The 27,995-nt window shown below is 42.4% G+C and overlaps 1 protein-coding gene across 3 annotated transcripts; it reads left to right on the top strand.

Annotated features, from left to right (window-relative positions):
* Positions 1-30: 30 nt before the first annotated feature.
* Positions 31-27,419, top strand: SLC7A10 (solute carrier family 7 member 10). 3 transcript variants are annotated; one of them, XM_039327497.1, is made up of 12 exons: positions 240-308; positions 12,957-13,025; positions 13,109-13,313; positions 17,255-17,406; positions 18,734-18,859; positions 20,143-20,296; positions 21,125-21,248; positions 21,378-21,481; positions 22,782-22,878; positions 24,234-24,383; positions 25,450-25,627; positions 26,786-27,419. In XM_039327497.1, exons 2-12 carry the CDS (start codon positions 12,968-12,970, stop codon positions 26,899-26,901), a joined length of 1,464 nt encoding a protein of 487 aa, XP_039183431.1. In that variant the 5' UTR covers positions 240-308; positions 12,957-12,967; the 3' UTR covers positions 26,902-27,419. The 3 variants fall into 3 exon arrangements, 2 of the variants coding, with proteins under 2 accessions (XP_039183430.1, XP_039183431.1); XR_005554785.1 differs by lacking the exon at positions 12,957-13,025 and having other exon boundaries at positions 31-308; positions 25,509-25,627; positions 26,786-26,922; XM_039327496.1 differs by lacking the exon at positions 12,957-13,025 and having other exon boundaries at positions 32-308.
* Positions 27,420-27,995: the final 576 nt, after the last annotated feature.

The raw sequence follows: 27,995 nt of genomic DNA, 5'->3' as shown, positions 1-27,995 counted from the left end.
CGATGGGGCCAGAGCCGCGCATGCGCCTCCGCTCCCCCGTTCTCCAGCGGAGCCCCGCGGAGCCACAGCGCCAGCGGCCAGGGCAGATCCGCACCAGCGGCCGGGGCAGGAGGCGATGGCTGGGGAGAACCAGGAGCGGGCTCTCCGGAAGAGCATCGCGGCTCAGCAGCCGGCGCCTCGGTCGTCCCCGCTGCCGCCCGCCAACAGCCCCGGCGCCCCCCGTGCGCCCAGCCCGGACAGCGGCGACCCGGAGCGGGTGGCGCTCAAGAAGGAGATCGGCTTGATCAGCGCCTGTGCCATCATCATAGGTGAGGGGCGGCCCCGTCGGTCCGGGGGAGGGGGCCACCCCCTCACTCCCCCCCCCACTTTCCAAGCGTTTCTCCCCACCCCACCCCCCGCTTGGAAAGTGGCTCTTGGTGGTGGGGGTCCTTTAAAAGAAGAGGGGGGGCAAGGGGGGGCGCGAGGCTGCTTGGAGGAGGACCCCCCTCCCCTTTTCTCTTCTTCAGGGGGACAAATTGAGGGTGGGGGGAATCTTGGCTACCAAGCCAGGTTCCCCCCCCCTTCCTCCTTTTACCTTTTCTTTCCCAATTCCTGGCGCCTGGCAGACTTGGTGATTTTCTGCTTTTCAATCCAGACTTTTTGGAAAGTCTTTTGGTTGGGGAGAGTTTTCTCTTTCTCCCCCCCCCCTCCCCGCCCCCTCACAGCCCCGTGCAAGTTGAGTTTGTCCTGGTTGTCAAATTCTGCTTTCCTGTTTTGTGCGGGGGGGGGGGAGGATTAAGGTGGAAAATGTGAGAAGGTTGGTGGGCTGGAAATCAGCCGGATTCTTATTTTTATTGTTATATTTATTGTTTTAATTTTGTACACCGCCCTGAGTCCCTAGGGATTGGGCGGCATATAAATTTTATTAATAAATAAATAAATAAATAAATAAATGAAGATTCACAGGACCCCAAGTGTTTGGTAGGTTTGGTCTAGTGAAAAGAAGGATGAGAGGGGATATGATAGCAGTGTTCCAATATCTCAGGGACTGCCCCAAAGAAGAGGGAGTCAAGCTATTCTCCAAAGCACCAGAAGGCAAGACAAGAAACAATGGATGGAAACCAATCGAAGAGAGAGAATCAACCTAGAACTAAGGAGAAATTTCCTGACAGTTAAAACAACTAATCAGTGGAACGACTTGCCTTCAGAAGTAGTGGGGGCAACACTGGAGGTTTTCAAGAAGAGATTGGAGAGCCATTGGTCTGAAATTTCATAGGTCTCCTGCTTGAGCAGAGGGTTGGAGTAGAAAACCTCCAAGGTCCCTTCCAACTGTGTTATTCTGAAGCTCCTCAGTTGATGTCCCAGCCACTTCATTCACATGTTTTAAAGTTGGCTAGTTGGGTTAGGTTTGAAGTTGCCTTGGCAGGCTGTGCCAGCCAAGCCCATTGGCAGACAGTATACAAACCTGGGTTTGGGGCCTCCAAATTCCACCCAAACCACGGGCAACCACATTGGTTTCTCCTGGAGATAAGAACCATTTCTCATATTGCTCAGCCCTCAGCTGGATTTGGGGGCACTCAACCACTTCCTGCAGTCAATCCTGACTTCTTAAGTAGCTTTTGGAGATCCTCAAACAGCTTTTGGCTCTGTTAATACTTATTTATTTATTTAGCATATGGTATCTCATACCTGGACTTGCAATATACATTTCACCTATTCTATTCTATTCTATTCTATTCTATTCTATTCTATTCTATTCTATTCTATTCTATTCTATTCTATTCTATTCTATTCTATTCTATTCACCTAGAACCTAGATTGATAATGCTTCCCATTTTTGAAGGCAGATATTGGGGGACCAAATAGAGAGTCTCAGTATATTAACTATGTTCACACAACCTTATGAACTGCAATTTGTCCACCACATTTTAGCCAATCCTGTTGTACAGGCCAAGCCAGTGGATTTAGTTGCGGAAAGCCAGAAACTTTGGTTAAGTCAATGAACCGTGCTTCTGCTAATCCTCTCTAAATCTATCACACGAGCATCACTAATGAGTGAAGATGTTGCGGTGGTCTCCGAGGGGGGGGGGAATTAACTAGAAGAACCACAAGAATCTGAGAGTTGTTTTTGTTTTTTTTAAATCTTGGGAGCATTCTGGAAAAGAGCAGATCCTTGGGGGGGCAGTTTTGAGAGAGAGCCCTGCTTTTATTTATCATTCCAATTATGTAAATGCCACCAATAATCTCTTTGCCAGCCTCTTGCGCTGGATTTTTGTGACAGCAGCTTTGCGTTGCCTATTTAGGGCTTTTTCCAAGGCAGCACACCAACCCAGGGTGTTTTAATTGTCTTTGGGTAAGCTTCTGGAGAAAACTAGGCTGTTAATTTAAGCCATAAGGAAACAAATAGACATGTGTGCCTGTCACCTTCCACACCATGGTATCTTGAGTTGCTGGGACTTTTAGTCCCAGTACATACATCCAGAGAACTTCAAGTTGGTAGAAAATCTATCTAGCCACTGCACCTTACTGCCTTTCATTTTTGAAGATCTGAGTTTAAAAATAGTTGGGCCCCTTAGATGTTTCCTCTTTGTTCCAAGCCTACTTGAGACAGAAGAACAGAGATGTGGGACCCAATTAGCCATGGCAGTCTTTTCATTGTGATTGCTTGTGCTTTGTGGTGGTTCTGTTTCACTGCACTCATGACGGAGAAGGATTTTAAGCTGTGGAACTCAAGAGAACATCAATGTCTATAATATAAAGAACTTCATTCATCAATAAAAATAATGTGAAACCAGGAAGAGAGGTGACCAGTGGCCATGGTTGTGTGAGAAAAAGCCATTTTTAATTTTAAAAACCTGAAAAGGAAGCACCAGGAAGGAATGTCTGTGGGATGTGGTCAAAAAGTCAAGATAGTGGTGATGATGATGATGATGATGATAATAATAATAATAATAATAATAATAATAATAATAATAAGAAGAAGAAGAAGAAGAAGAAGAAGAAGAAGAAGAAGTAGTAGTAGTAGTAGTAGTAGTAGTAGTAGTAGTAGTAGTAGTAGTAGTAGTAGTAGTAGTAGTTGGAAGGGACCTTGGAGGACATCTAATCCAGGGCTTTTCAACCTTTTCACCCATTGTACCACTTTTAAGATATGGCAATATCGAATACCACCAGTCGCCTAGCAAGGTGTCAAAAACTTAATGACCCCCCCCCAAAAAGGGAAAAAAGTGATAAAGTACAGGTAGTCCTCGACTTACAACAGTTCCCTTAGTGACTGTTCGAAGTTACAATAGCACTGAAAAAAGTGCCCCCCAAGCCACAGCCGAGCAAGACACCTGCCTGCCCGCCCGGTGGCGCTCTTCCTCCTGCCTGAGGTTTTCATTGTTGTGAGCATTTCTGTTGAGGATTGGCAGCGGGGGTGGGGTGGGGTGGGTGTGGTTTTTATTCCGCCCATCTGCTGGGTGGTTGCAGCAGGTTTTGGTCACGTCACATGACCTTGGAACACTGTGACCATCATAAATATGAATCAATTGCCAAGCATCTGAATGTAAATCACAAGACCCTGGAGATGCTGCAACATTCCAGCTGATTGGCGCTTCTTCTGGGCTCAACAGAAGCACCAGGATCAGCACTGAGCTCCAGCTGGAGCCTGGTGCTGATCCTGGCGCTTCCGCTGAGCCCTGACAGCCCCGAAGAAGTGCTGATCCTGGCGTTTCCGCTCAGCCCTGACAGCCCTGCAGCTCCAGCCATCTCTTGCTCAGGCTTGTGCGGTGCTGCCACCGGTTCAGCTCATTCCCCTCCCCAGCTACCACTTTTCTAGGATGGCCGTGTACCACCTGCCAGGTGTCAATGTACCACAGGTGGTACCCGTACCACTGGTTGAAAAGCCCTGCTCTAAGCTCTCTTCACCAGCTCACCTGTATGATTCCAAAGAGTCAAAAACAAAACTGAAGTCCATGTGAAAAATAATAATGGGCTCTAATTAGAATTTTCTTGGCAAAAGGAAAGAAGAGAACAGAACAACACACACCACGGTGTTCCTAATTGAGCCCTTGTGGGTACAGAAAACAAATTTGTTAATGCACTCCTAGGTCTCCCTGCAATTGCTAATTTTCACATAGCATCCAAAAACTTTTTCTCAAATGCAAACTGAGCAGATGCAGAGCCTCAACGATATATTTGGAAGTAAAAGTAGTGCCAGTCTGAAGAAGAAGAATAAATGTTTGCATTGAACCGTTCATCCCCCCCCCCCCCCGCTCTGTTTTAAAAGGAGGAACGTAGACCATTATTTACTGGAGAATGTTTACAACTTCTTTCAATCCATTGGGGGAAAAATAGCCATTTCTCAGATTTGGAATGGGACTCTAGTCATATTCTACTGAATCGAAGTCCAAATCACAACAGCGCTGAGAAAAGTGACTTATGACCACACAACCGTTGTAGCATCCCCATGATCAAAAATCAGATGCTTGGCAATTGACTCATCTTTATGACCACTGCTGTCATGTGATCCCCTTTTGCGACCTTCTGACAGCAAATTCAATGGGAGAACCAGATTCCCTTAACTAATTTAACAACTACAATGATTCACTTAACAGGCAAGAAAGAAAAGGTCATAAAATGCAGCAAAATTCACTGAACAAATGTTTCACTTAGCAACAGAAAATTTTGAGTTCCATTGTGGTCGTTATTTGAGGACTATCTGTACGTTCAGCCATGCCCTGGATATATTTTGCTGTGCCGTCTCCATCATCCCAAACCAGGGCTGTGGAGAAGGTCACATTTCAACTCCAAATTCCTAGCCAACATGAAGTCTGTTCTTAAAGGAATGAAGTCACTGCACATTGCAAGATCTGCCTTCCTTACAGTTAGAACAGGGTGATACGTTTTGTGTGAATGTGCAGGTGTCATCTTGCCCAGAACCTGGCAAGCTTAAACACCTTGGCTTCTTGGAGGAACAACTTGTTTGCGCTCTAGATGAAAATATTTGCTACAAAAATTCCAGGACTACTGTTAGAAAATACAAACTGGGCTCACTTTCCCCCCCCCCCGCCTCATTGCAGATCTGTAATGTTACAGGATTCGGTGCCCTATAAAAAAATCAAGAACTCTTTACAGTGCCCTCAAATGCCACTGCAACTGGAAGGAAGCAAAGCCAGTTGGCCCCGGGTGAAGCCTTGGAGGAAATTAATAAATTTGGCCTTAAGACTAATTAATCTCATGTTGCCCATGTGATTGAAAAGCACGGCAGTCGCTGGCGGTATTTTGCTTTTCAAGCTCAGTGCTTGAAGGCTGAAGCTGAACTTCCAGAAATCAGACTCTAAAGCAGATCTTTGTGTAAAGCCAAGGATTTGAGTTCTTTGGGAGAAGGGTGTAGCTTTGGGATCCCATTTGAATGGAAGAAGATACAAAGGAGGAAGGGCCGTGGACACACTTTTAGGGATTATTTTTTTAAGGAACTAATTTGTGGAGTCCTTGGTGCTCTCTGGGCTTCATGGTTTTCTTGCACATGATTCATTAGCAAACTAGGTAACATCATCAATGCACTGAGGTTACCTAATTTGGTAATAAAACGTCTGCAAGAAAACCACCAAGCTCTGATTAGAATAGAATAGAATAAGAATAGAATAGAATAGGATAGAATAGAATAGAATAGAGTAGAGTAGAGTAGAGTAGAGTAGAGTAGAGTAGAGTAGAACAGAACAGAACAGAACAGAACAGAATAGGAGTAGAGTAGAGTAGAATAGAATAGAATAGGAGTAGAGTAGAGTAGAGTAGAGTAGAGTAGAGTAGAGTAGAGTAGAATAGAATAGAATAGAATAGAATAGAATAGAATAGAATAGAATAGAATAGGAGTAAAGTAGAGTAGAGTAGAGTAGAATAGAATAGAATAGAATAGAATAGAATAGAATAGGAGTAGAGTAGAGTAGAGTAGAATAGAATAGAATTGGAGTAGAATAGAATAGAATAGAATAGAATAGAATAGAATAGAATAGAATAGAATAGAATAGAATAGAATAGAATAGAATAGGAGTAAAGTAGAGTAGAATAGAATAGAATAGAATAGGAGTAAAGTAGAGTAGAGTAGAGTAGAGTAGAATAGAATAGAATAGAATAGAATAGAATAGAATAGAATAGGAGTAAAGTAGAGTAGAGTAGAATAGAATAGAATAGAATAGAATAGAATAGAATAGAATAGAATAGAATAGAATTCTTTATAGGCCAAGCACCAAGGACCCCACAGTTTAACCCTGAGCTACAAATATTCTCTTCTGTTGGTACTAATTTTTTACATCTTTGGTCTTATAATGATTAGAACTTCTTAGGCTAGAAACTGGGAGGCTGTGAGTTCTAGTCCCACTTTAGGGACGGAGCCAACTGGGTGACTTTTGGCTAGTTATCTCTCTCCACCTTAGGAAGGAAGCAATGACAAATCCCTTCTGAAATCTTGTCAAAAAAAAGTGCAGGGACATGTCCAAGGAGTCTGCCAGGAGTAGCTCCTTCTACTCCCCCAAAAGCAAGGTGCATCCTTACCTCTTTTGCACCATTAATTTCCCCCAAATGATTCATTACTCTATGTAGGTTTTGTTTTCACCGGTCTCTGCTGAACAAGCCACATTACATTTCAAAGTATTGTTGTGAGTGCATCCATCGGGCTAAGTAAAACAAAAACAACTCACTGCAGGATGGCAACAGATGATGCCTGATGGGAATGGTTCTTCTCTGGAGGGATCTGCCCCCTGCAAAGCACCTTGGCCTGCTTTCACTTTCATTTTAGAGGGGAGCTGTTGCTCTCCTCATCCTTCTCTCCGCCACAAATTCACCATCACCATATTCTGCAATATTCTATGAGGCTCTTGATGCAAAAGAGGCAACACACTTTTTAGTGGTAAACCAGGAATGGCAAACTGGCACCCTACAATTCTCAGCAGTCCATAGTGAAGGATGCTAACAGCCATCATGCAACATTTTGAGAACTTTAAACTTATCCTCTCACTCCCCAAGTTCAACAGATCTTCTTTGCTGTCTTTCTTCCGACTCAGGTATATCATTAAGAGATCCTCTAACTTGTATAGTTTCTTTTTTTAAAAAAAGAAGAAAATATGATGATGATTAGTTTACCCTTTAGCAAGTACTGAAGTCCTCTCAGTAATGTTTCAGTTCATTGCTGATAATTTTCCAGAAGCTAAACCATAATGTTCTATTTCGGGATGGCCTCCTCTTATATACCTTGCTAGTTTGAATCATTTTAAAACACTCTGGAACAGTGGTTCTCAACCTTTTTAATGCTGCGACCCCCAACCAGTTGTAAGTCGAGGACTACTCAACTGGTGCAGCACCGTTTGCAGAATGGGACTTTTGGTGGGCTCAGCAGGGCAGAGACAGCCTGGACAATTCCTATTGGCTTTTGAAAGCCAATAGAATTAGACTCTATTCAAGAGAGTCTATTCTATTGGCTTTCAAAAGCCAATAGAATAAAATGGAGTAGCACCGCTAAGGAAAAGGGGGAAAAAATGGCGGACTGCGTTGTTTGGCGACCCCCGTGAAATGGTCGTTCGACCCCAAATGGGGTCCCGACCCACAGGTTGAGAACCACTGCTCTGGAAGAAGGAATCTGTTTTGTCTAGTCCTGTTTCTTTTTCCCAGTCCTTTTTTTGTAAGAGCAGCGTTTTAAAATAAATAGCAAAATAATCAAACGGGGAAGGATGGATTCCAGGGAGATTACCACTGATCTGATGAAAATGGAACATTGGCAGCATATTTGTTCACTCTCATTTGTGACCTGCTGAAAGGTGATCCTATTTTGCTTTGCCAGACCTGCCTTGGTGATTTGCTTTTCCCATTTGAACTCAAGAAAATCCCTTGCATAACTGTCCAGACTGTATCCCGCCTTGACTAGCTGTGCAACATTTCTTTTAACCACCTAATAAAATGCAAGCCGCAGCACCTAACATTGGCAAGATGTGAGCAGCAGGATGTCAGAAAAAGAAGAAAAGGCAGAGGAGTCGGAAGAAGCTTAAACACACACATCACAGAATATATGCGTTTCTAACCAAAGAATGAACGATGACCCATAGCAAAAGGAAGGAACTATTTAAGAACTGTCTATAAGCAAAGTGGACAGAAGATAATTTAAAATTAGATCTTACTCAGGAAAATACTTCTCCTGACTGTAAACAAAGTGAGGCCTCCACATTGCTAAATTCAAAAGAGGTTTAGGGCTGTGCAAAACCTTGGACGGGGATGCTTTCAAAGCACGTTGGGGTGAATGAAGCTCCAAGGCTTAAAGCAGCCATATTTTTGGGGAAGGCTTCCACGTATCCAGTCCCTAAGTATGGTACACACAAAATACTTTGTTGGGATCACCAGCGAAGCAAAGCAACTTTACACATCCATGCAGAAGTTCTGGAGACAGCTTTTAAAAGCAGCTGTGAGAAGGCAACTGCATATATCAAAAGATTGAATGATAGGTAATATTTTAAGGCTGGAATCAGTGATGGGATTCAGCCGGTTCACACCACTTCGGCAGAACCAGTAGCTAATTTTTTTGTTGCCCAGGCCCAGAATGGACTTCCGGAAGTGGCATCCAAACAGAGAACTGGTTGCTCACATATTTGAATCCCACAACTGGCTAGAATCCTATATACTCAAATGCTGAGAGTCTTCCTGTGTAAAGGAATCAAGAAGATGGCCATTGTCAATAAGAAGATGAAGCTCATGGTTAAGAGTCAATCAGGGGAAGGGCAATAGTTCATTGCAAATCAGAATGGCTTGGGAGCGTTGAGTCCTGGTGGATCTTATCTAACATTCCTCCTAAAGCAGGGGTGTCCATGCTGGTTGGGGGATTCTGGGAGTCAAAGTCCACAAGTCTTAAAGTTGACAAGGTTGGACACCCCTGCTCGAAGGCATCTCTGTATTTTTGATTAACTTGGTGATCTCTCAAACCTGCAGATAATCTTCAAGGTCATTGTTGTCATTGGTACATTAAGGACCATACACTGGTCATGGCAGGATCCTCCTACCTTGAATCCAGTCCCGCTGTGATTGTAAGTGTGGAATTGTTTGTCTGTGTTTGAAAATTGGACATGAGCAGAACCAAAGCTCTAGTTGGATGGAGCTCAATCAGAACCATTTTCTCCAAACAAGTTTATAGATGTAGAAATAGGAAAAGTCAGTCTACCAGATTTACTGCACTATAGTTCATAGCTTCTCTCACAATTGACCAGGCTACAAGGTTGAATGTACTTATTAGCTATTAATTATTGTTGAATCTCCATAATCATGCTGTCACCCTTCTCTGCCATCAAATATTGTCTTCGGTCCCAAACTTTAGCAAGTGAATAGAATTGCTCACTAAGGTTTTTCTGACAGAGGTGACAAGCCATTTAGCTGGATGATACAGCGTAGTTACATTTTAAATACTCTGATGAAAATGTTTCAAAATTCACCAGGGCAGAGGCTAATCGTTCCAAGCTGTAGTTGAAGGATGTCTTAATAAAAAACATGCTCATTCAGTGAAACGGAACTAAACTCAAGCTACTTCTGTTTTCTTTTCCCCAACAAAGTATCACTCGCTGGACTATCTTGCATTTATTGTAAGCGGCTGTACTGTATTGGACAATTAGGCATTCTGTGGGAGATCATCTAAGGTCTTCTCCACCTTGGCAGTTTCACAGCGAGTCATGCTGACAGATGAATGACTGGGTCTGGAATGATTTACAGCGGAATTTCTCAAAGTTGTTGGGAACAAAAACAGCTTTCTTTAAGATCAAATATGTCCAACTGCTGTGTTTGCCAATGCTACCCATACCCACCCATCTTGGCTTTGGAGAACATTATCAAAGTATTTTAGGCAAAAAAGATGTTTGTTTTATTTTTGTTTGTTTCAATAATCAGTAATGGTGAATGTTTCTTTTAAGACGTGGAGATAGTAAGTTAAATTAAAACAAATGGACATATGTGTCTAAACCAGTGGTTCTCAACCTGTGGGTCGGGACCCCATTTGGGGTCAAACGACCATTTCATGGGGGTCGCCAAACAATGCAGTCCACCATTTCCCCCCCCTTTTCCTTAGCCGTGCTACTCCCTTTTATTTTATTGGCTTTTGAAAGCCATCCTTACATAATTTTCTCTCAAATTTTGAGCTTGTGTAAATTTAACATTTCTAGTCCATATTTTCTCCCATAAGTCCAATGAAATCAGTTCCTGTATATTCTGAGCCCATTTAATCATACAATCTTTAACCAATTCTGTTTCCGAATCTAACTCTAATAACACATTGTAAATTCTTTTTATAGGAGCCGGGCTCTGATTTTTAATGTGAATAACCAATTGTTTATCTTCTAATGTTATTCCCTATTTCTTATCTACAGTCCATCTATCCACTATTTGTAAGTATTGAAACCATGACTGTAGAATATTTTCCTGCCTTAATACATCTAGGGATTTCAAATGCCAATTCAAACCAGACCAGATTAACAATTCTTTATACAAAATTTTATCAAAATTTATCCCCTTAGAAGTTCCCTCAATTGCATGTCTGGGAATCCCCCAGATAGGTATTTTATAATTTAATCTATAATAATACTTTTTCCAGACACGAAGTAAGGCATTCCTCAAAATATGTGATCTAAAAGTCCGATCGACTTTCTTGTTAAAAATGAAGTATGCATGCCAACCATATATTAAATCCCAGCCTTCCAAAAAAAGAATATCCATATTTGTTAAATTAAGCCAGTCACTTAACCAAGTTAAGGCAGCTGCCTCATAATATAATTTCAAATTTGGTGTCTTAAGTCCCCCTCTTTCTCGAGCATCCTATAATATCTTAAACTTAACCCTTGGTTTCTTCCCGGCCCATATAAAATTGTTGATGCTGCTCACTTTCTTGACATTTGGCTTTCTTCTGAAAACTAAAAGTTTTCCTTCAGTGGGGAGTCACTGCCATAGGGGCAACAAACAGGTTACAAACAAAATTGGAAAACGAGATTGCATGATTTTTACTTAGCTTTGACCTGATACATTTCTATTAAAAGACCATTATTAGGCCAGCCAAGTTTTCTCATGCTTCCTTAGCATCTCCTTACATAATCCGTGACCTTGAAAAGAAACATCCAAACCAGTTGGTCCATCTCTTGTTTTTGTTTTCAGGATCCCACTTATTTCGTATTGCGGCCCTTGCAGTATGCTCTGGAAAGGTCAGGTTTTCTCTGACTAGTTTAGCATTCTGACCAAGATGACCGCTTTCCTTTGAGAAAGTTCTTTTGAATGTTAATTAGACTCATCTTTGGCTGGGTCTAAAGTCTTTACCAAAAAAAGTCATTTAGTTACAAGATTAAAATTCTCTTTAGAACACTTTTCTATGGTCTCTCTGACGTATTTCCAATTGTACACTGTTTTGTTCTTGGGGAAAGCAGAAATATTTTCTTAATGTTCAGTATTTTCTTATTTATTGCTGACCTGTGACTTCTCTTCAAAAAGCATCAGTGGTTATCGGTTATTTGCAGTGGCCATCAATTGTACTTCATAGACAATGGGTGTCACACTCGCAATGTCATGTGATGTGACATATCATGTCTTTTTTTCCATTGCTGGCAATGGGGTGGGTGCGGTTTTGGCATAACGCATCCGACCCGTGGGCCGGCAGTTTGACACCTCTAGTATAAAGGATATATACATTTAAGATCACCTACATTTTGATGAACATGAGCTGTAACATCGGTTATGCAAATCTATTTATGGCACTCTTGACAGGGTCTTTTCCATGGTGGCCCCAAAGCAGTTTCATTCCTTACCTCTGGCTTTTAAGCAAGACTTGAAAACCCAGTTTTCAAGAGGTTTTGATTGGAAGAATGCGCTAGCCCTCCGGTTATTTTTAAATGGTATTCTCACAATGGTTTAAATTGTCTTTGTATAATTGTGCTCCTGGTTTTTGAGCTTTTTAAAATATGACTTTAATGTGTAGATTTCTTAGACATTTTAGTTTTATGGATTCAAGTTTTAGGGAGTGATGGCTTGGTGGTCCCATATGATATTTGTTTATTCTTCTTCAAATAGTGTAGAAATAATGGTGTTTGGAAACACTGTTTTTTTACTTGCACTAAGCAAAAGACAAATAGGTCTCCAGCACAATCCTATTCTAATCTTTTATCACACTGAAGGGGAAATAATTCAGTCTAACACTTGCATATAATTGAGGGTCGTACGTGGAGCATGCAAGCAAATGAGCAGAATCCTTTATTGGCTTGGGATAATGTCTAAGACATCTGAAGTTGCCAAGTTTCAGAAGGCTGTTGTTGGCACTAATGATGACCAAGAACAGACGCAGCCGTAAAATGAGATAAACATAATAGGCTGCATATTACACTAAGAGGCAGACAACCTTTTGATAGCTATATGCACAGAGGGTTTATTTCTTTTTGATACGTGATGGTAGAACATGTCACTAGAGGTTTTTCAATTAATCTGGCCTGCCATCATGTGTGAATTTGGCCATCAAAATCCTGTAAGGAAATGAAATTGGCAGTTGAGCCTCCCTTGTGTCAAACTCAAGGGCTGATGATGACACAAGACAGAATTAACAGAATAACCTAGTTGGAAGGGACTTTGGAGGTCTTCAAGTCCAGCCCTCTGCTCAAGCAGGAGATCCTATACCATTTCAGACAACTGATTGTCCAATCTCTTCTTAAAAACTTCCAGTGGTGGAGCATTCACAACTTCTGGAGGCAAGCTGTTCCACAAGTTAATTGTTCTCACTGTTAGGAAATTTCTCCTTAATTCTAAGTTGCTTCTCTCCTTGATTAGTTTCCATCCATTGTTTCTTGCCTTGCCTTCTGGTGCTTTGGAGAATAATTTGATCCCCTCTTCTTTGTGGCAGCCGCTCAAATATTGGAACACTGCTATCATGTCACCTCTACTCCTTCTTTAACTAGACATACCCAATTCCTGCAACCGTTCTTCATCTGTTATTGTTTTCTCAGCTGCAGTGTAGATGTCATTGACAGCTTCCAAGATGGTCTTCTGTCCAAGTATTGCACAGATTTTTCAAGGTCAGCCAAGGTCTATTTGATGCTGCCTTTTGGTGCAGATTGTGAATATTAACCATATCTTTTCACCTTTTTTTTTCTTTTAGGTAATATTATTGGTTCTGGCATCTTTATTTCACCCAAAGGAGTTCTTGAGCATTCTGGGTCAGTGGGACTCGCACTCATAATATGGATACTTGGTGGCGGGATCTCAGCACTTGGGTCTCTCTGTTATGCTGAATTAGGAGTTACCATTCCTAAATCAGGAGGCGACTACTCCTACGTCACTGACATTTTCGGTGGATTAGCTGGGTAAGTGTGACTTCAGGATAAGGGTGGATAGCTATGTTGTCATAAGGGTCTAAAATCACAGCCGTGAATTTTCTTTCATTAGTTCTTCCCACAGAGCAGATCTGTGTAATATTTCTGATACAAAACTAGGAACTGACTTGAGATTGAGTCCTCATTTGACCTTGGAATCCATTGGTTGCTTCAAACATCTCCTCCCCAAACAATCTCTTTCATGGGGTTGTTGTCATAGGAACAAAATTAGGGAAGACCCCCCCACACACACACACACATACACCTTAGGTTTGCAGGAAAAAAGGCAAGGTGGAAATGAAATAAATACATTGCAGTGTCTTATATTGTGTCCTCTGTTGATTTTCTTAAAAGATTCATCTAGGTAGGAGAAAAGCTGACAGAGCTGGGGAGAGGTGGAGTTAAGTAAGTCACCAACCTGGAATCATTATGTTCCTACAAATGGTCCTACTCCAACCTCTCTCGAATTCCGTTGACCCTTATCTGGTGCAAATCTACTACTGAAGTTTAGTTGACTAGATTCTAGAGTACAGATTTGAGCAACAAAGCTTCTGAACTGCAATTTAACGTATGGCCTGATTCTTTGTGCCTGATAATATGGCAAAAAAAAAAAACACCTGGCAATCCTTTACTCTAACTAGAGGCACCTGTAAGGGGGGAGCAGTAGTATTTGAACCTTTCCTCTCTTCTTTCAAACTTAAATTCCAATTTCACAGCAATTTTTTGAGGGACCCCCGCATCAGGGCTCTCCAGCCGAGGACCCAGGCTTTAAACCTAACTTATTACGGCCCATGATTCAGTAGCATCCCCAGCCATCTGTTTACAAAGGAAGAACGTTTATTGAATGCCTGACTGATGGACTGTGCAATATTGCTACAGCAGAGTCTCGGAGTGCTGGTATTGTGCAGACAAGCAGAAAACATCTGCATACAGATTGGATTTTGGGAAGGGAAAGGAGGGCAGGTCTGTGCTGATAGATAAGCAGGAGCCAACTTGTATTTATAGGGGCACAATAAGCCAGATTGCCTTTGGGGAAGATGGTTTGCAAGCTCCAGGATTAAATGACAAACGCCTACAAAAAGAAAGACTTTATTCCTGCAACATCTGATAAATTCCAAAGCTCTAGAAATCCATGTTTATTGCAGGAAAGGAAGGGACCGAATCAAGAGTTTTAAATAGAGATATAAAAACTGAAATCTGCAGCATTTGAAAATTCAGCTTTATGGAGGAATTAACGCCTCCTTCAGCCAACCATAATTCAAATGGGAGATCCCTTAATCTTGCCTTTCTTTACGGGGCCCTGTTTTTATTGCCATGCAGGACTCAAATCTATTTTCAGCGAGAGCTACAGTTGCTCTTGGGGTAGCCAAGCATGGGCTCCTAGTTAAATGGGCTCTGCAGCTTTTAAAACACTTAAATATAAATATAAAATATATAAATATAAATCATCTTTTCAAAATTCGAAAGAAGCAGTACAGAGAAACATGGGCCCTAATAAAATGGGAAAGGTTTTCCATCTGATTTGTAACTGAGCTCAGAAAATGTGTAACTTGGGGACAAATATGTTAACATTAGGAGACTCAATCCAGGTTCAAGGAATAATCAATGAGAAAGTGGTGGTTTACCCCCTGCATTTATTATTCATGGGTGACTGCTTCTGAACAAGGACGTTCCACTAATATTAACAGATTTATCCTCTGTGAAATGGTGTCAGCTTTTTTTGTTGTTGTTGTTAACAGCCTACTAACTTACTGGCCCTCAGCTTCACATCTTACAGAATAATAAATTAATGAAGGTGAATATATATGTCCCAGGATAATGTTGCAGGATCCAATCTGGGTTGGTCATGGGACCAGAGTTTTAATCTTATAATAATAATAAAGTTGGAAGGGACCTTGGAGGTCATCAAGTCCAACCCTCTGCTAGGGCAGGTAACCCTATACCATTTCAGACAAATGGCTGTCCAGTTTCTTCTTAAAAACTTCCAGTGTTGAAGCATTCACCACTTCTGGAGGCAGGTTATACCATTGGTTAATTGTTCTCACTGTCAGGAAGTTTCTCGTTAGTTCTAGGTTGCTTCTCTCCTGGATTAGTTTCCATCCGTTGCTTCTTGTCCTGCCTTCAGGTGCTTTGGAGAATAGCTTGACTCCTTCTTCTTTGGGGCAGCCCCTGAGATACTGGAAGACTGCTATCATGTCCCCCCTCGTCCTTCTCTTCATTAAACTAGACATACCCAATTCCAGCAACCGTTCCTTGTATGCTTTAGCCTCCAGACCTCTAATCATCTTTGTTGCTCTTCTCTGTACTCTTTCTAGAGTCTCAACATCTTTTTTACATCGTGGTGGCCAAAACTGGATGCAGTATTCCAAATGCGGCCTTACCAAGGCATTGTAGAGTGGTATTAATACTTTGCGTGTTCTTGATTCTATCCCTCTGTTAATGCAGCCTAGCGTTCAGAAGGCCATCCTCAGGGAACTTCTCTCTAGCTGCTGGAGAGAGAAAAATGGGTTCCAGCACAAGTCCAAAAACTCGGAAGACAAACCTCTGGTCCTGGTGACCGACCCAGAGTGAATCCTGCAAAATAACAGAGTTGGAAGGGACCTTGGAGGTCGTCTAGTCCAACCCCCTGCTCAAGCAGGAAACCCTATAGCATTTCAGACAATCTTACAATAGCAAATTCCCTAAGTGAAATGCAGATTTCCTGCTCCCCCTGTAATGGACAATGGAAGGAATAGTTTGACCACGTGCCACCTTTCAGGTGATCGTTAGAGCAAATATGGCAATAATTGGAAATGTAGGAATTTCTTATCAATAACCACAAGCGTGTAACCTATCCAGACAAATGATCCAATTTCAACAGCGGGCACCAGCAGAGGAAAAGGAGGTGAAGGGATTGCTGCAGAATCCACTGGAGTTGGATGGCTAATGTATACAAATTAATCATAATACCCTATTTTTCCGTCTATAAGACGCACGCTTGTATAAGACGCTCTGGCATGCGAGTTTCTCTGCGCCGATCAGCTGTTTGGCGGAGCTCCGAACAGCTGAGCTGGCAAATCCAGAAGTTCGGGCGGCCGATGATCTTGCCCCCTTCCCCCTCCCATTAGTGGCAAGCTATAGGGGCTTGACCCCTGCACCAGGTGGCATGGCAACCCACACAGGCACGCCTTGGGCTGTGGAGGATACCATTATTTTTTCCATGTATAAGACACTGCACTTATATAAGACACACCTGATTTTTGAACAGGGTGTTTGCAGGGAAAAAATAGCATCTTATACACGGAAAAAATATGGTAATAATTGCAGGACCAAAGCCCTACTCCTTTTGTGAACATTGTGGCACATGCAGCAAAAGGGATGGGTTGTTGACTGTGCAGTTGCAACACTACATTACCTCTCCCATTCGCTTCCCAGTCCAGTGGTCTCCAGTGGATCATCCCTGTTACTCAGTCCTTAGCGAATGTTTTCCTGATGCCTTTTGAGAACATGTTCCTAACGTGTTGTTCTGCCGTGTTATTTTTCAGTAGCCTTATGGAATATTCATTTAACCATGCCAGTGGGATGACAGTGTCAGGCATGAAGAATCATGACAATACGCTAAGTTGCAGTTCAGAAGAGTTTTTGCTCAAGCCTATACACAAAAATCTAGTCAACTAAATTCAACACTAAATTGATCTAGATAGGAGTCAGTGGAATTCAAGAGGGGTTGGAATTAGATCCTTTGTGGGAATGTAAGAATTCTAGGCTGATGACTTGTTTAACTCTGCCTCCCCTTCTCCTTCAGAGAGTAGATTGAAACCAGATGAACAGCAGGATACTCCTCTACTCCTTTCCCCTCAAATCTCTCTCTGTAACACTTGGCCTATACGTGCTTTTCTGCCCGGCAGTCTTGTTTTGAGCAAGAGATCTTGAATTGTTTCCGTTGGTTGCAGATTTCTACTGCTATGGAGCGCAGTCCTTATCATGTACCCAACCAGCCTGGCTGTCATTGCGCTGACTTTTTCTAACTATGTGCTACAGCCAGTTTTCCCCAATTGCATCCCACCCTACAAAGCTTCACGAGTTCTCTCCATGGTGTGTTTGTGTAAGTATGGATTGATCATCGGTTTTCTTTGTCTTGTAAGACTCTGATTGGGCTCGGGGCTATCAATAGCCCTGCCTTTCTCTGAAATGGGGAAGCAAAACACACCTCTGCCTGTTGGTATGCAGGTCGTCCTTGACTTGCAACCACAACTGGGGCAAAAATTTCCGTTGCTAAGCAACAAAATTGTTTGATGAGTTGAGCTCAGTTTTACGGGGTTTTTTGCCGTGGCTCTTACCGGAATCGCTGCAGTTGTTAATCACACTGTCATTAAGCAAATCAGGATTCCCCTCCCCCACCCTTAAGTTTGCTCATCAGAAGATGGCTGGAAAGGTTGCAGATGGCGGTCACGTGACCTGAGGACACTGCAACCATTGTAAACACCTGCCAACACCCAGATTTTGATGCTATGACCATGCGGATGCTGCAACAGCCATAATGCAAGGAATGGTCATAAGACACATTTTCAGTGCCCTGTCACTTCAAATGGTCTCTAAAAGAATGGTTGTAAGTTGGGGACAACCTGTATTAAGTCCTGGCAATGGAAGCATCTTGAAAGAGGAGCCTTTTGTTCTGCAAGTACTTGGAGGTGACATTTCAGAATTGAACTGGACTTTCTCAGGGATGGGCATAGAAGGTAGATATTTTATCACCTCTCCTAGTGTCCCACGGGAGGTGGGGGAGCACAGAGAGACTCTTGTGCTTCATGATAAAATTACAACAGTTTCCAAAGTGCTCTCCTGACCTGCAGGCAGGCAGCCTAGCCGCTCTTTTGTCACGTACTAAGTAACCCTGGAGTAGCTGGACCCATTTGGAATACTGGACTTAAAGAGGGTTAAGTATATCTATTCACACAGGCCCATTTATCTGTTCTTCCAGGCTTCCCAAAAGAGGTTAACAAGTTTGACCTTACCCACTGTGATTAGATAGACATGTCATTGACCACACCCTTTGTAGAAAACAAAACTGAAAGATTTCCATGGAAAAGGAGGAGAAAAGCGTAATGACGTGACATACCAAAAACCTTATTTATCTTTGCGATCATGTTAAGGTCATAATTAGAAATACACAGTGATGCTCAAGCCTGTACATTGATGTGGCTTTTGCTGAGATGTATTTGCAGGGGAGTAAAAAAAAAATCATGGTGGCAACTGTGGCTGTGGGACCAAAACCACCCTCCCTATTTACATGCATTTACATAAAGGGCGGGGTTTCAACCATGTAGTTGTAGCTGCCATCTTGACTTTTTTTTTTTTTTTACTCCTCCCTGCAGATCCCCCTGTTTTTGCTTTCCATTTTGAGGAACTGAACTCTGCTTTCTGATCTCTAGCACTGTTGACTTGGGTGAACAGCTCCAGCGTTCGGTGGGCCACACGAATCCAGGACATCTTCACAGCAGGAAAACTCTTGGCTTTGGGTCTTATCATAACTGTTGGCTTTGTGCAAATCTTCAAAGGTACTGATGCAAAAACCCTGGTGTTTAAATGGTCTTCTGCATGAAATTCAACACTTTTTAGAAAACTCCTGCATCCCAGTGTTTTTATAATGAGTGATATTTGAAAACATCTGTGATAAGCTTCATGGTGGGCTCCAAGGCGTGCCTTGGGCAGTGAATTTCATATGTAATCAACTGTTGGGAGCAATTTATGTCTGCTAATCATTCTACCTTCATTTCCACAAAAGGGACAGGACAATTGGGTGATGTAAAAGGTCACACCGTTTGATAAAATAGTTTTTTGGAGGATGTCCCAAAGATGCTTTTTTTCAAAAGGCAACTGGACTTTGTTTTCCCATGAAAATGTTTCGCTTCTCATCCAAGAAGCTTCTTCAGTTCTGTGAAGAAGCTTCTTGGATGAGAAGTGAAACATCTTCAAGGAAAAACAAAGTCCAGTTGAAAAAGGCACCTTTGGGACAACCATGATCTGGATGACGGAGAATCCCCATAAACAGTTTTTTGGAGGCTATGACAGCATCTCCCTGACTTTAGCTGGTCTTGGAAGGGCTAAGTTGGATCTAAGATTGTTGCTTGATGGAAACTCACCATCAACCCCAGGGTGATGGACTAGACTAGGAAGTGAAAAGAGGAAAACCACTTTTATATTGTCACCAACATGTTGCAAAGAACAGGGATGTTTGCCCAAAAAATCACCAGAGTTTAATTTGGCTCAACAAGAGTAAAAATGAGGGTAGAGGAAAGAATGACAGGAAGAAGGGGAAAAGTAGAAGGCATCGTGCAACTAGGATTGCCAAAAGATTTGAATTGACTACGGGGCATGAATGTTTTATTTTAAAGAGGGCTTTTTTCCCCAAATGATTTGATTCCAGAGAGTTCTGCTCTAGAAAAAACAGAGGGAGGTTAGAAAAAATGAGTAGTGCTTTTCATCACTGGAGAAAGGAAGCCATCTTCTTTTGTGATGCTTCTCCAGATGTTTCTCCTTTCTCCAGCAGTGAGAGAGTTCCTTGTTTAAAAGGGAAGATGAAAAATGGTTGTGTCCAGAGGCAATAATGGTGCCTTCTCTTGTAGTCATTCCCTCACTTTTCTGTGTGCTAGAATCAAAAACTCAACAGGATAGCCGGGGCTCCATTATGTGAACCCCATCCTTTTTTCATGTGATCTACATTAAAAAGGGACAGGATTTCAATCACACAGGACCAGCTGCCATCTTGATTTCTTTTGACTCTACATGATGTGCTTGTGTGAACTGGCGATGCCTTCACTAAACTCTGCTCTCCTTATAGGAAACTATGAACCGTTAATACCGAGCAATGCATTTAGCTTCTGGATGACCCCGTCTGTGGGACATTTGGCGCTAGCCTTTCTCCAAGGTTCCTTCGCATTCAGTGGGTGGAATTTCCTAAATTATGTGACAGAAGAACTGGTTGAGCCACGCAGGTAAGTGTTTCTATGCGCTTTGGCCAAGGTTTGGCCCAACTGTTGTCCTACTGCATCATTGGATCCCAGTGATTGGTTTCCTTATGGCTTGAGGAAAGAAGGTGAGATGATACCAATAGGAAGAGAGGGAAGAAGTAGACAAGATGGGAAAGCTTAGAACAGGGGTGTCCAACCTTGGCCATTTTAAGACCTGTGTACTTCAGCTACAACCTTGACATGGCTGGCTGGGGACTTTGGGGAGTTGGAAGTCCACCGGTCTTAAAGTTGCTAGTTGAAATCCACAGTCCACATTAAAGTCTGGGAATAGAAGTCCACAAGTCTTAAAATTGCCAAGGTTGGACATGCCTGGTTTAGAATAGCTGGACAGGGAATCGTGCTGCTAAGAACAAGCCTGTTCTGCTAACTTCTAACCAAGGCAAATGTTCAGCATCTGGGTTTTCAATGGTCATTATACTTAATCAGACTGGCACCTTAAAATTGCCCGACTTTCCGGCTTCTAGGGAATATGATCAACCATGACAACATATTTACTGATTTTTCCAATTGTTAGCCATCCACTGAACTGCAGCAGCATCAGAAAGAGGAGATAGACATTGTCCTATAAGAATGCCAATCTGTGCTCTGGCTGTTCACCTTTTTCGGCATGTACACAGTGGATGTGATTTAGCTTAACGTTCCTGCAACTTACTGTTGCATACAATTCGTTCACATTATACCTATTTTGCCTGTTGACCATAATCCATGTCCATGTTGGGTTTTGCTTCTCGGGCTTTGCTTATCAACGCTGATCAAGTCCCCCCCCCCCCCCGTTTTTGTTTTGGAAATTAGGAATCTACCCCGTGCCATATTCATCTCCATTCCCCTGGTGACCTTTGTATACACCTTCACCAATGTTGCTTATTTCACGGCCATGTCACCCCAAGAACTCCTGTCTTCCAATGCTGTGGCGGTAGTAAGTAAAACATACCCTGGGATTTGACTTCAGGTTGGGATTCGTTGAAGGGAATCATTCTGCTTTTTGTTTGGTGCGTTGCAATTTATGTTTCGTTTCCATCCCTCCTCCTGCCTTTTGTTGCTTTAGACATTTGGTGAGAAGTTACTGGGCTATTTTTCCTGGGTTATGCCAGTGTCTGTGGCATTGTCTACATTTGGAGGAATAAATGGATACCTTTTTACCTCCTCAAGGTTAGATAAAGTACGATTTATTTGTTTGCTTATTTTTCCTGAGCATTTTTTTTTATTTATTTACTTTGGGAAGAGGGAGGGGAAACATCTCTGCTTTCCTAGCTGGAATGTTCTGGTGTGTTTCATGCTGAACAGAGTTTTAGGACATGGCACTCTTAATATACTTAGTTAGCCATGCAAGTTGCCATGTTCATGTTCTGCCATCAAGTTGCAAGTAGTCCCCATGGTGCTAATTCTGCAGTTAAGATTTTGGGACAATATGAATGTAAGATTGTGTGTGCTGTCCTGATAAGGTGATGCCAAATGTCTGGAGCCATTTTAAAAAGAAATTTGACAAATGTAAGGAGGTTAAGATCATCATCAGCAAATAATCAGCATAGTATGAGGAGATGAGCAGGCAGTGAATGGCTATATATTCAGCATCAGGGGTAATATACATTACCAGTTGGCTAGTAATTGTGCTAACATGAACAGGAGAATGGTACTGTTTGTGTGAACTGTTCAGAGCAAAATCTTTGGGGCAATTGCTGGATCAGCATGTTTGATTAGATTTTAATTTTGTTTTGAGCCACTTCTTTTGAAAACACTTAGTGTAATAGAATATTAATCTTATGAGCATGCAGAGCAGGCCTGAGTGATATCATATACAGTACATCATATCATATCACCAATTATGTGGATTTTATAATTCATCTCAATCATATCATGTGACATCACCGTGGTTTTTAACAGATGCCCGTGACTGAACATTCAAATCCCATTCATTCATTCTTGGGGAGCTTGGATTTTGGACTAACCATTCTTGGTAGAAATTGTATCAGAGAGTTTGTGAAGATAAAACAGGGGAAGGGGGTCCAGAAATTCAACAAACTTGGGAGAAATATCACACGACTGAGAACCATCTAGAAACCATTGACTTTTCTTCTCCTCCTTACTCATCCCAATGTTTTAAAGTATATTAAGCCAACATCTATGTTCTCCTCTTCCACTTTATCCATGAAACAGTGGAGTGGCTACCCAAAGCTGAAATCCATCACATCTGGAAAATACCAGAATGTGGTAAGAAAATATCCCTCTAAGCAGAACACTGGAGGTGTGAAATACCCATTTTTGTCACTTGTCACTCTTAAGTAATAGACTGAATCTTTCCCCCCAAGTATTAAATATTCCCCATTGGGTTTCAGTATCTTCCACCAGTTTCAGTTCTTCCACTAAGAAAGTTAAACTATGTGTTTGTTGAAAGGGCCTAAAATAAAACAGGCTTAGGAGTGTTTTTCTTCTTCTTCTTCTCTTTTTCTAGGCTGTGTTTCTCCGGTGCCCGAGAAGGTCATTTACCAAGTCTCTTGGCCATGATCCATGTCAAACACTGCACCCCAATTCCGGCTCTCCTTGTCTGCGTAGGTGTTTCGGTACCCGTAGAATTGGTTAACGTAGCTAATCAAAATGCTTTTGATTTAATTGAATACAAAATACATCTTGTAAGACCAGCCACATTGAGCTCAGTAGTAGCCAAAGTGTAGTTGTATTACTCTAGTGCAGCGGCTCCCAACCTTTTCTATATCCCGCATTGGAGCATTCACCACTTCTGGAGGCATGTTGTTCCACTGGTTAATTGTTCTTACTGTCGGGAAGTTTTTCCTTAGTTCTAGGTTGCGTCTCTCCTTGATCAGTTTCCATCCATTGCTTCTCATCCTGCCTTCAGGTGCCTTGGAGAATAGCTTGACTCCCTCTTCTTTGGGGCAGTCCCTGAGATACTGGAACCCTGCTATCATGTCCCCCCTCGTCCTTCTCTTCCTTAAACTAGACATACCCAAGATGTTGAAAGCCAAGCGATCCCAAAGTAGCTGGGGAAAGAATGAAAGAGAGAATGGACATAAACAATCAAGAAATAGTACAGGACTCCACTGGCAGCTAATCTTATAAATAGCGATTTATTATTGTATGCTGCCCAGTCATATTTTGGTTTCCTTTATTAATGTTATTATCAAGACGTGGTGGTGCAGTGGTTAGAATGCAGTACTGCAGGCTACTTCTGCTGACTGTTGACTGCCAGCAGTTCAGCAGTTCAATCCTGACCAGCCCAAGGTTGACTCAGCCTTCCATCCTTCCGAGGTCAGTAAAATGAAGACCCAGATTGTTGGGGGCTGACTCTGTAAATCACTTAGAGAGGGCTGTAAAGCACTGTGAAGCGGTATGTAAATCTAAGTGCTATTGCTATTGCTAAGATATAAAATAGAAAAGAAAGTGAAAATAGTTGGGAAAACGAGGAAGGAGAAAGGGAAGAGAAAGAAGTGTAGGGTAAAGGGGAAAAAGACAAGAAAAGCATTGACATCCAACTCTTTTTTAGCAAAATAGAATAAGATACTAACGTTACAGCCGTAATCTTTTACTTTCCCATACATCTGGTTTGCATTGTTGCTCTGTCATCCTCGCAATAGCTTAAGCCAGGGGTTTCCAACCTTCGCAACTTTAAGACTTGTGAACTTCAACTCCCAGAATTCTCCTGGCTGGCTGGGGAATTCTGGGCGGGCTGAGGAATTCTGGGAGTTGAAGTCCACAAGTCTCAAAGTCGCCAAGGTTGGAAACCCCTGGCTTAAGCTATTTGAATGGGTGAGCTTCTCCTAGTCCTTTTATCGTGCACCCAATCCTTTGAGGTCTGCATTTTTAACTTGAGAAAGTTTTTGCCTTCGTTTTCTTTCCAGAAATTCTCCCTTTAAAGAACACCCCCCCTCCTTTTTCTCTCCCTGCCCAGTGCCTGGCTACTGTGGTCATCATGCTGGTTGGAGACACCTACACCTTAATTAACTATGTGTCCTTCATCAACTACCTCTGCTACGGAGTGACAATCATAGGCCTGCTTGTGCTACGATGGAAGAAGCCTCAGATCTTCAGACCCATCAAGGTGAAAAATAGCGGGGCAGTCTGATTCCTCTTCTGCTCCTTGCCCTCGACTTACGAGCATTCATTTAGCGACCGTTTGAAGTTAGCACGGCATTGAAAAAAAACAACAACTTACCACTGATTCTCACGTTTATAACCATCACTCGTTAAACAGCCTGGAAGCTCTGAGGTCAAATTACTCCAGCTTGTACCTGCCAGATTGTTAGGTATGCTCAGGAATTAAGAAAAAACAGAAATGAGCTTGCGTTCCTGATCCTGGTGACCTTTATGAGTAGGACTACAGACTCCATCATCTCCAGATCTACATCCTTGTGGCCACGTTGGCCAAGGGTATCAATGTGGGGTAGGGTGTTGTCTAGTGGTGTGGCCTTTGGATTTGCCTGGTGATCTAGCTCAGTGGTTCTTAACCTGGGCGATATTGCCCCCCAGGGGGCGATTTTGTTTTTCAAGGGGGCGATGGAATGAAAAGGGGCGACGTGGGGGTGAAAGAACGAAAAGGGGGCAATATGGGGGCGATGGAACGAGAAGTTTTGGGGACACTTTTGAGATTTTTTCGCACAGTGAATCGCTGTATATCTGTCGTACAAAAACATCAGATGATCTCTATTCGTGGATTGAACTGTGTTTTCAAATGTCCCTCCAGCTAGCTTCAGTACAGAACGCCGTACACATGTGAAGACGCATCGCTTATCTTCATGCGCGTTGCACAGCAGCCTCTACCCATACAGTGGCATGCCATTGGCCAGAATATGGGAGATATGGGGAAAAGACTGGAAATAAATTATTTGCATCGATATGTCCTGATGACAATTTTAAAGAAAACAAAAAAAAGCATTTGCATAAATTGAAGAATTATTTCCTATGTTGTGATTGAGAGGTTAGGTTGGGGGAGGGGGGGGCGATGACAACTTCCTCGTTGGCTCAAGGGGGCGATTCGTTCAAAAAGGTTAAGAACCACTGGGCTAGCTGAGTCCATAGTGATGGTCCAATGGTGTCTATCAGCACCAAGGGAATTAGGGCAGAAACAACAACTCTCTGTACCCTTCCAATATTTTCTTTCCTCTTAGGTAAATCTTCTGGTTCCAATCACTTACCTGATCTTTTGGGCCTTTCTCTTAATCTTCAGTTTTTATTCTGAGCCAGTGGTCTGTGGCATTGGACTGGTTATCATCTTAACTGGAGTGCCAGTGTTTTTTCTTGGAGTGTACTGGAAAAACAAACCAAAGTGTGTAAATAGAATAACAGGTAAGAAAAAAAAAAAAAGAAAACAGCCTTGGAGGCAGCATCCAGTAGACCTATTGATTACAAGAGCCGAGGTGGCGCAGCAGTTAGGGTGCAGTCCTGCAGGCCACTTTAGCTGAATGTGTTCAGCAGGTCAGCGGTTCAAATCTCACCGGCTCAAGGTTGACTCAGCCTTCCATCCTTCCGGGGTAGGTAAAATGAGGACCCAGATTGTTGGGGGCAATGTAAATATATATATATATACATTGCTTATTGGTGTACACCGCTTAGAGAGTGCTCGCACTTAAAGCTGTAGATAAGTCTCATAAATAAATAAATAAAAGATAATCCACTCATGAACTCAAGGTTGGTTGCCCAGGTAGCTCCTCGAATGACTACTATTACAGGTGTGCAGAAATCTGCCTTAGACAAGGTCAGAAAGGGAAGAGCCATCTCATCACCTGATTATCCTAATCAGAGAAGTTTCTAAATTGATGAAGGACCTGCTTATTAAGACTTATGGGCCTTCAACGTTCATGTTCACGTTGTGGCAACATCGGTCCCAAAGCTAGTTTTGAGAAGATTGGTGCAAGAGAGAGAGGTCTCCATTTCTTGCATAATCCAGAGCAATCTGGGAGAAACAAAATGCTGGATTAAAATTTGGGCCAGGCCCAAATGTCTAATCTTACATTTTAGGCATGGGACTGAATTCTTGGATCCTCTGTATGCAAAGCAGATGTTGAAAAGAAGGACTAGGGGTGTCATTATAGCAGTGTTCCAATATTTGAGGGCCTGCCCCAAAGAAGAGGGAGTCAAGCTATTCTCCAAAGCACCAGAAGGCAGGACAAGAAGCAATGGATGGAAACTTATTAAGCAGAGAAGCAACCTAGAACTAAGGAGAAATTTCCTAACAGTGAGGACAATTAATCAGTGGAACAACCTGCCTCCAGAAGTTGGGGTGCTCCATCACTGGAGGCTATTAAGAAGAGACTGGACAGCCATTTGTCTGCAATATTATAAGGTTTCCTGCCTAAGCAGGGAGCTGGACTAGAAGACCTCCAAGGTCCCTTTCAACTGTTATTGTGTTATTCCTCTGTTGAGTTCAAATGCCTTCCCAGTTAATAATGCCCACTCTAGTCTCAAAAATAGAATGACAACCTATCTCTTTGATCTTTTTTTCAGAATCTTTAACCCACTGGGGTCAGAAGATCTGTTTTGTTGTCTACCCTCAGAAGGAATCTCCTGAAGACGATCTACCTATCACCGATTATCCCTCTCAAGAAGGCAAAAGACCTTAAAAAAAACAATTATACTTTTTACATAATGTAGATTTTGTTTACATTATGGCATTTTTTTTCCACTGGGGGAGGAAAGAACCTTGATTTGGCTTTTTTGGGATTTTTTTTTTTTTTTGTAAGAAATGAGGACCGTCATTTGGACAACTCTAGGAGACACCTAAATGTATTTAGCTCTTTTTTTTCCCCAAAAAAAGGAGGAAAATAAAAATAAAATGAGCTAGTGGGTTGTTTTTCGTGATGCATTTTGCGTGCAAGTTGAGATTACCGGGTATAAAAAATATTGCTACCAACCACCTGTTATGAAACTCATAAACGCTGTTGTAAAGCTTCTGCCAAGTTTCAAATGGAGGACCTCTCTTCTTATTCTGCCTCTGAAAATCAAACACATCTTTAAGGCAACGCTGTGGCTGGTTGTTACTGCTTTGTACCTCAGTGGTTTTCAACGTTTTTTCCACCGTGGACCCCCTTTAAATACCTTTTGTGGCCACGGACCCCCAAGACGTAACTCAAGATTTAAACTAACATTTCTTCAAGCCTTTGGGGACCCCCTGTGATTAGAAAGCCCCCCCCCCCGTTCTATGGACCACAGGTTGAGAACCACTGCAGTACTTCATACCACAGTACAGAGTGCCGCGTTGCACTAGTGAGGCCACACTTGGAATACTGTGTCCAATTGTACCACCATGATAAAAAAAAGAAGTTGGGACTTTAGAAAGAGCGCAGAGAAGAGCAACAAAGATGATGAAGGGGCTGGAGGCTAAACCATACGATGAATGATTGCAAGAACTGGGTATGCCTAGTCTAAAGAAGAGAAGGATTACAGAGTTTGTAAATTACCATCATCACGGCATGATATGCCCATATCGCCATGCAAAATTGTACAATATATCCAGGTACCTGAAAAACATTACTAAACCTTTTCTGCAGTGGTGGGATTCAAATATGTGAACAACCGGATGCTGCTTCTGGAAGTCCGTTCTGGGCCTGGGCAATAAAAAATTAGCTACCCGTTCTGCCAAAGTGGTGTGATCCGGCTGATTCCCACAACTGCTTTTCTCCTTTTGTGTAGTTATTTTCTCCATCTTTTAATTCAG

Source organism: Crotalus tigris, unplaced genomic scaffold (assembly GCF_016545835.1).
Source record: "Crotalus tigris isolate CLP2741 ecotype Arizona unplaced genomic scaffold, ASM1654583v1 scf7180000024362.2655971311:6658466, whole genome shotgun sequence".
NCBI classification, from domain to species: domain Eukaryota; kingdom Metazoa; phylum Chordata; class Lepidosauria; order Squamata; family Viperidae; genus Crotalus; species Crotalus tigris.
Note: the sequence above shows the minus strand (reverse complement) of the source record. Positions and strands in the feature narration are given on the sequence as shown.

Excerpts from the sequence above, each read along its gene's own strand:
- SLC7A10 (XM_039327496.1), top strand. The coding sequence starts at position 116 with ATGGCTGGGGAGAACCAGGAGCGGGCTCTCCGGAAGAGCATCGCGGCT. Across the intron at positions 13,314-17,254 it reads ATTTTCGGTGGATTAGCTGG|ATTTCTACTGCTATGGAGCG; the intron begins GTAAGTGTGACT and ends CGTTGGTTGCAG. Across the intron at positions 17,407-18,733 it reads TCTCTCCATGGTGTGTTTGT|CACTGTTGACTTGGGTGAAC; the intron begins GTAAGTATGGAT and ends TCTGATCTCTAG.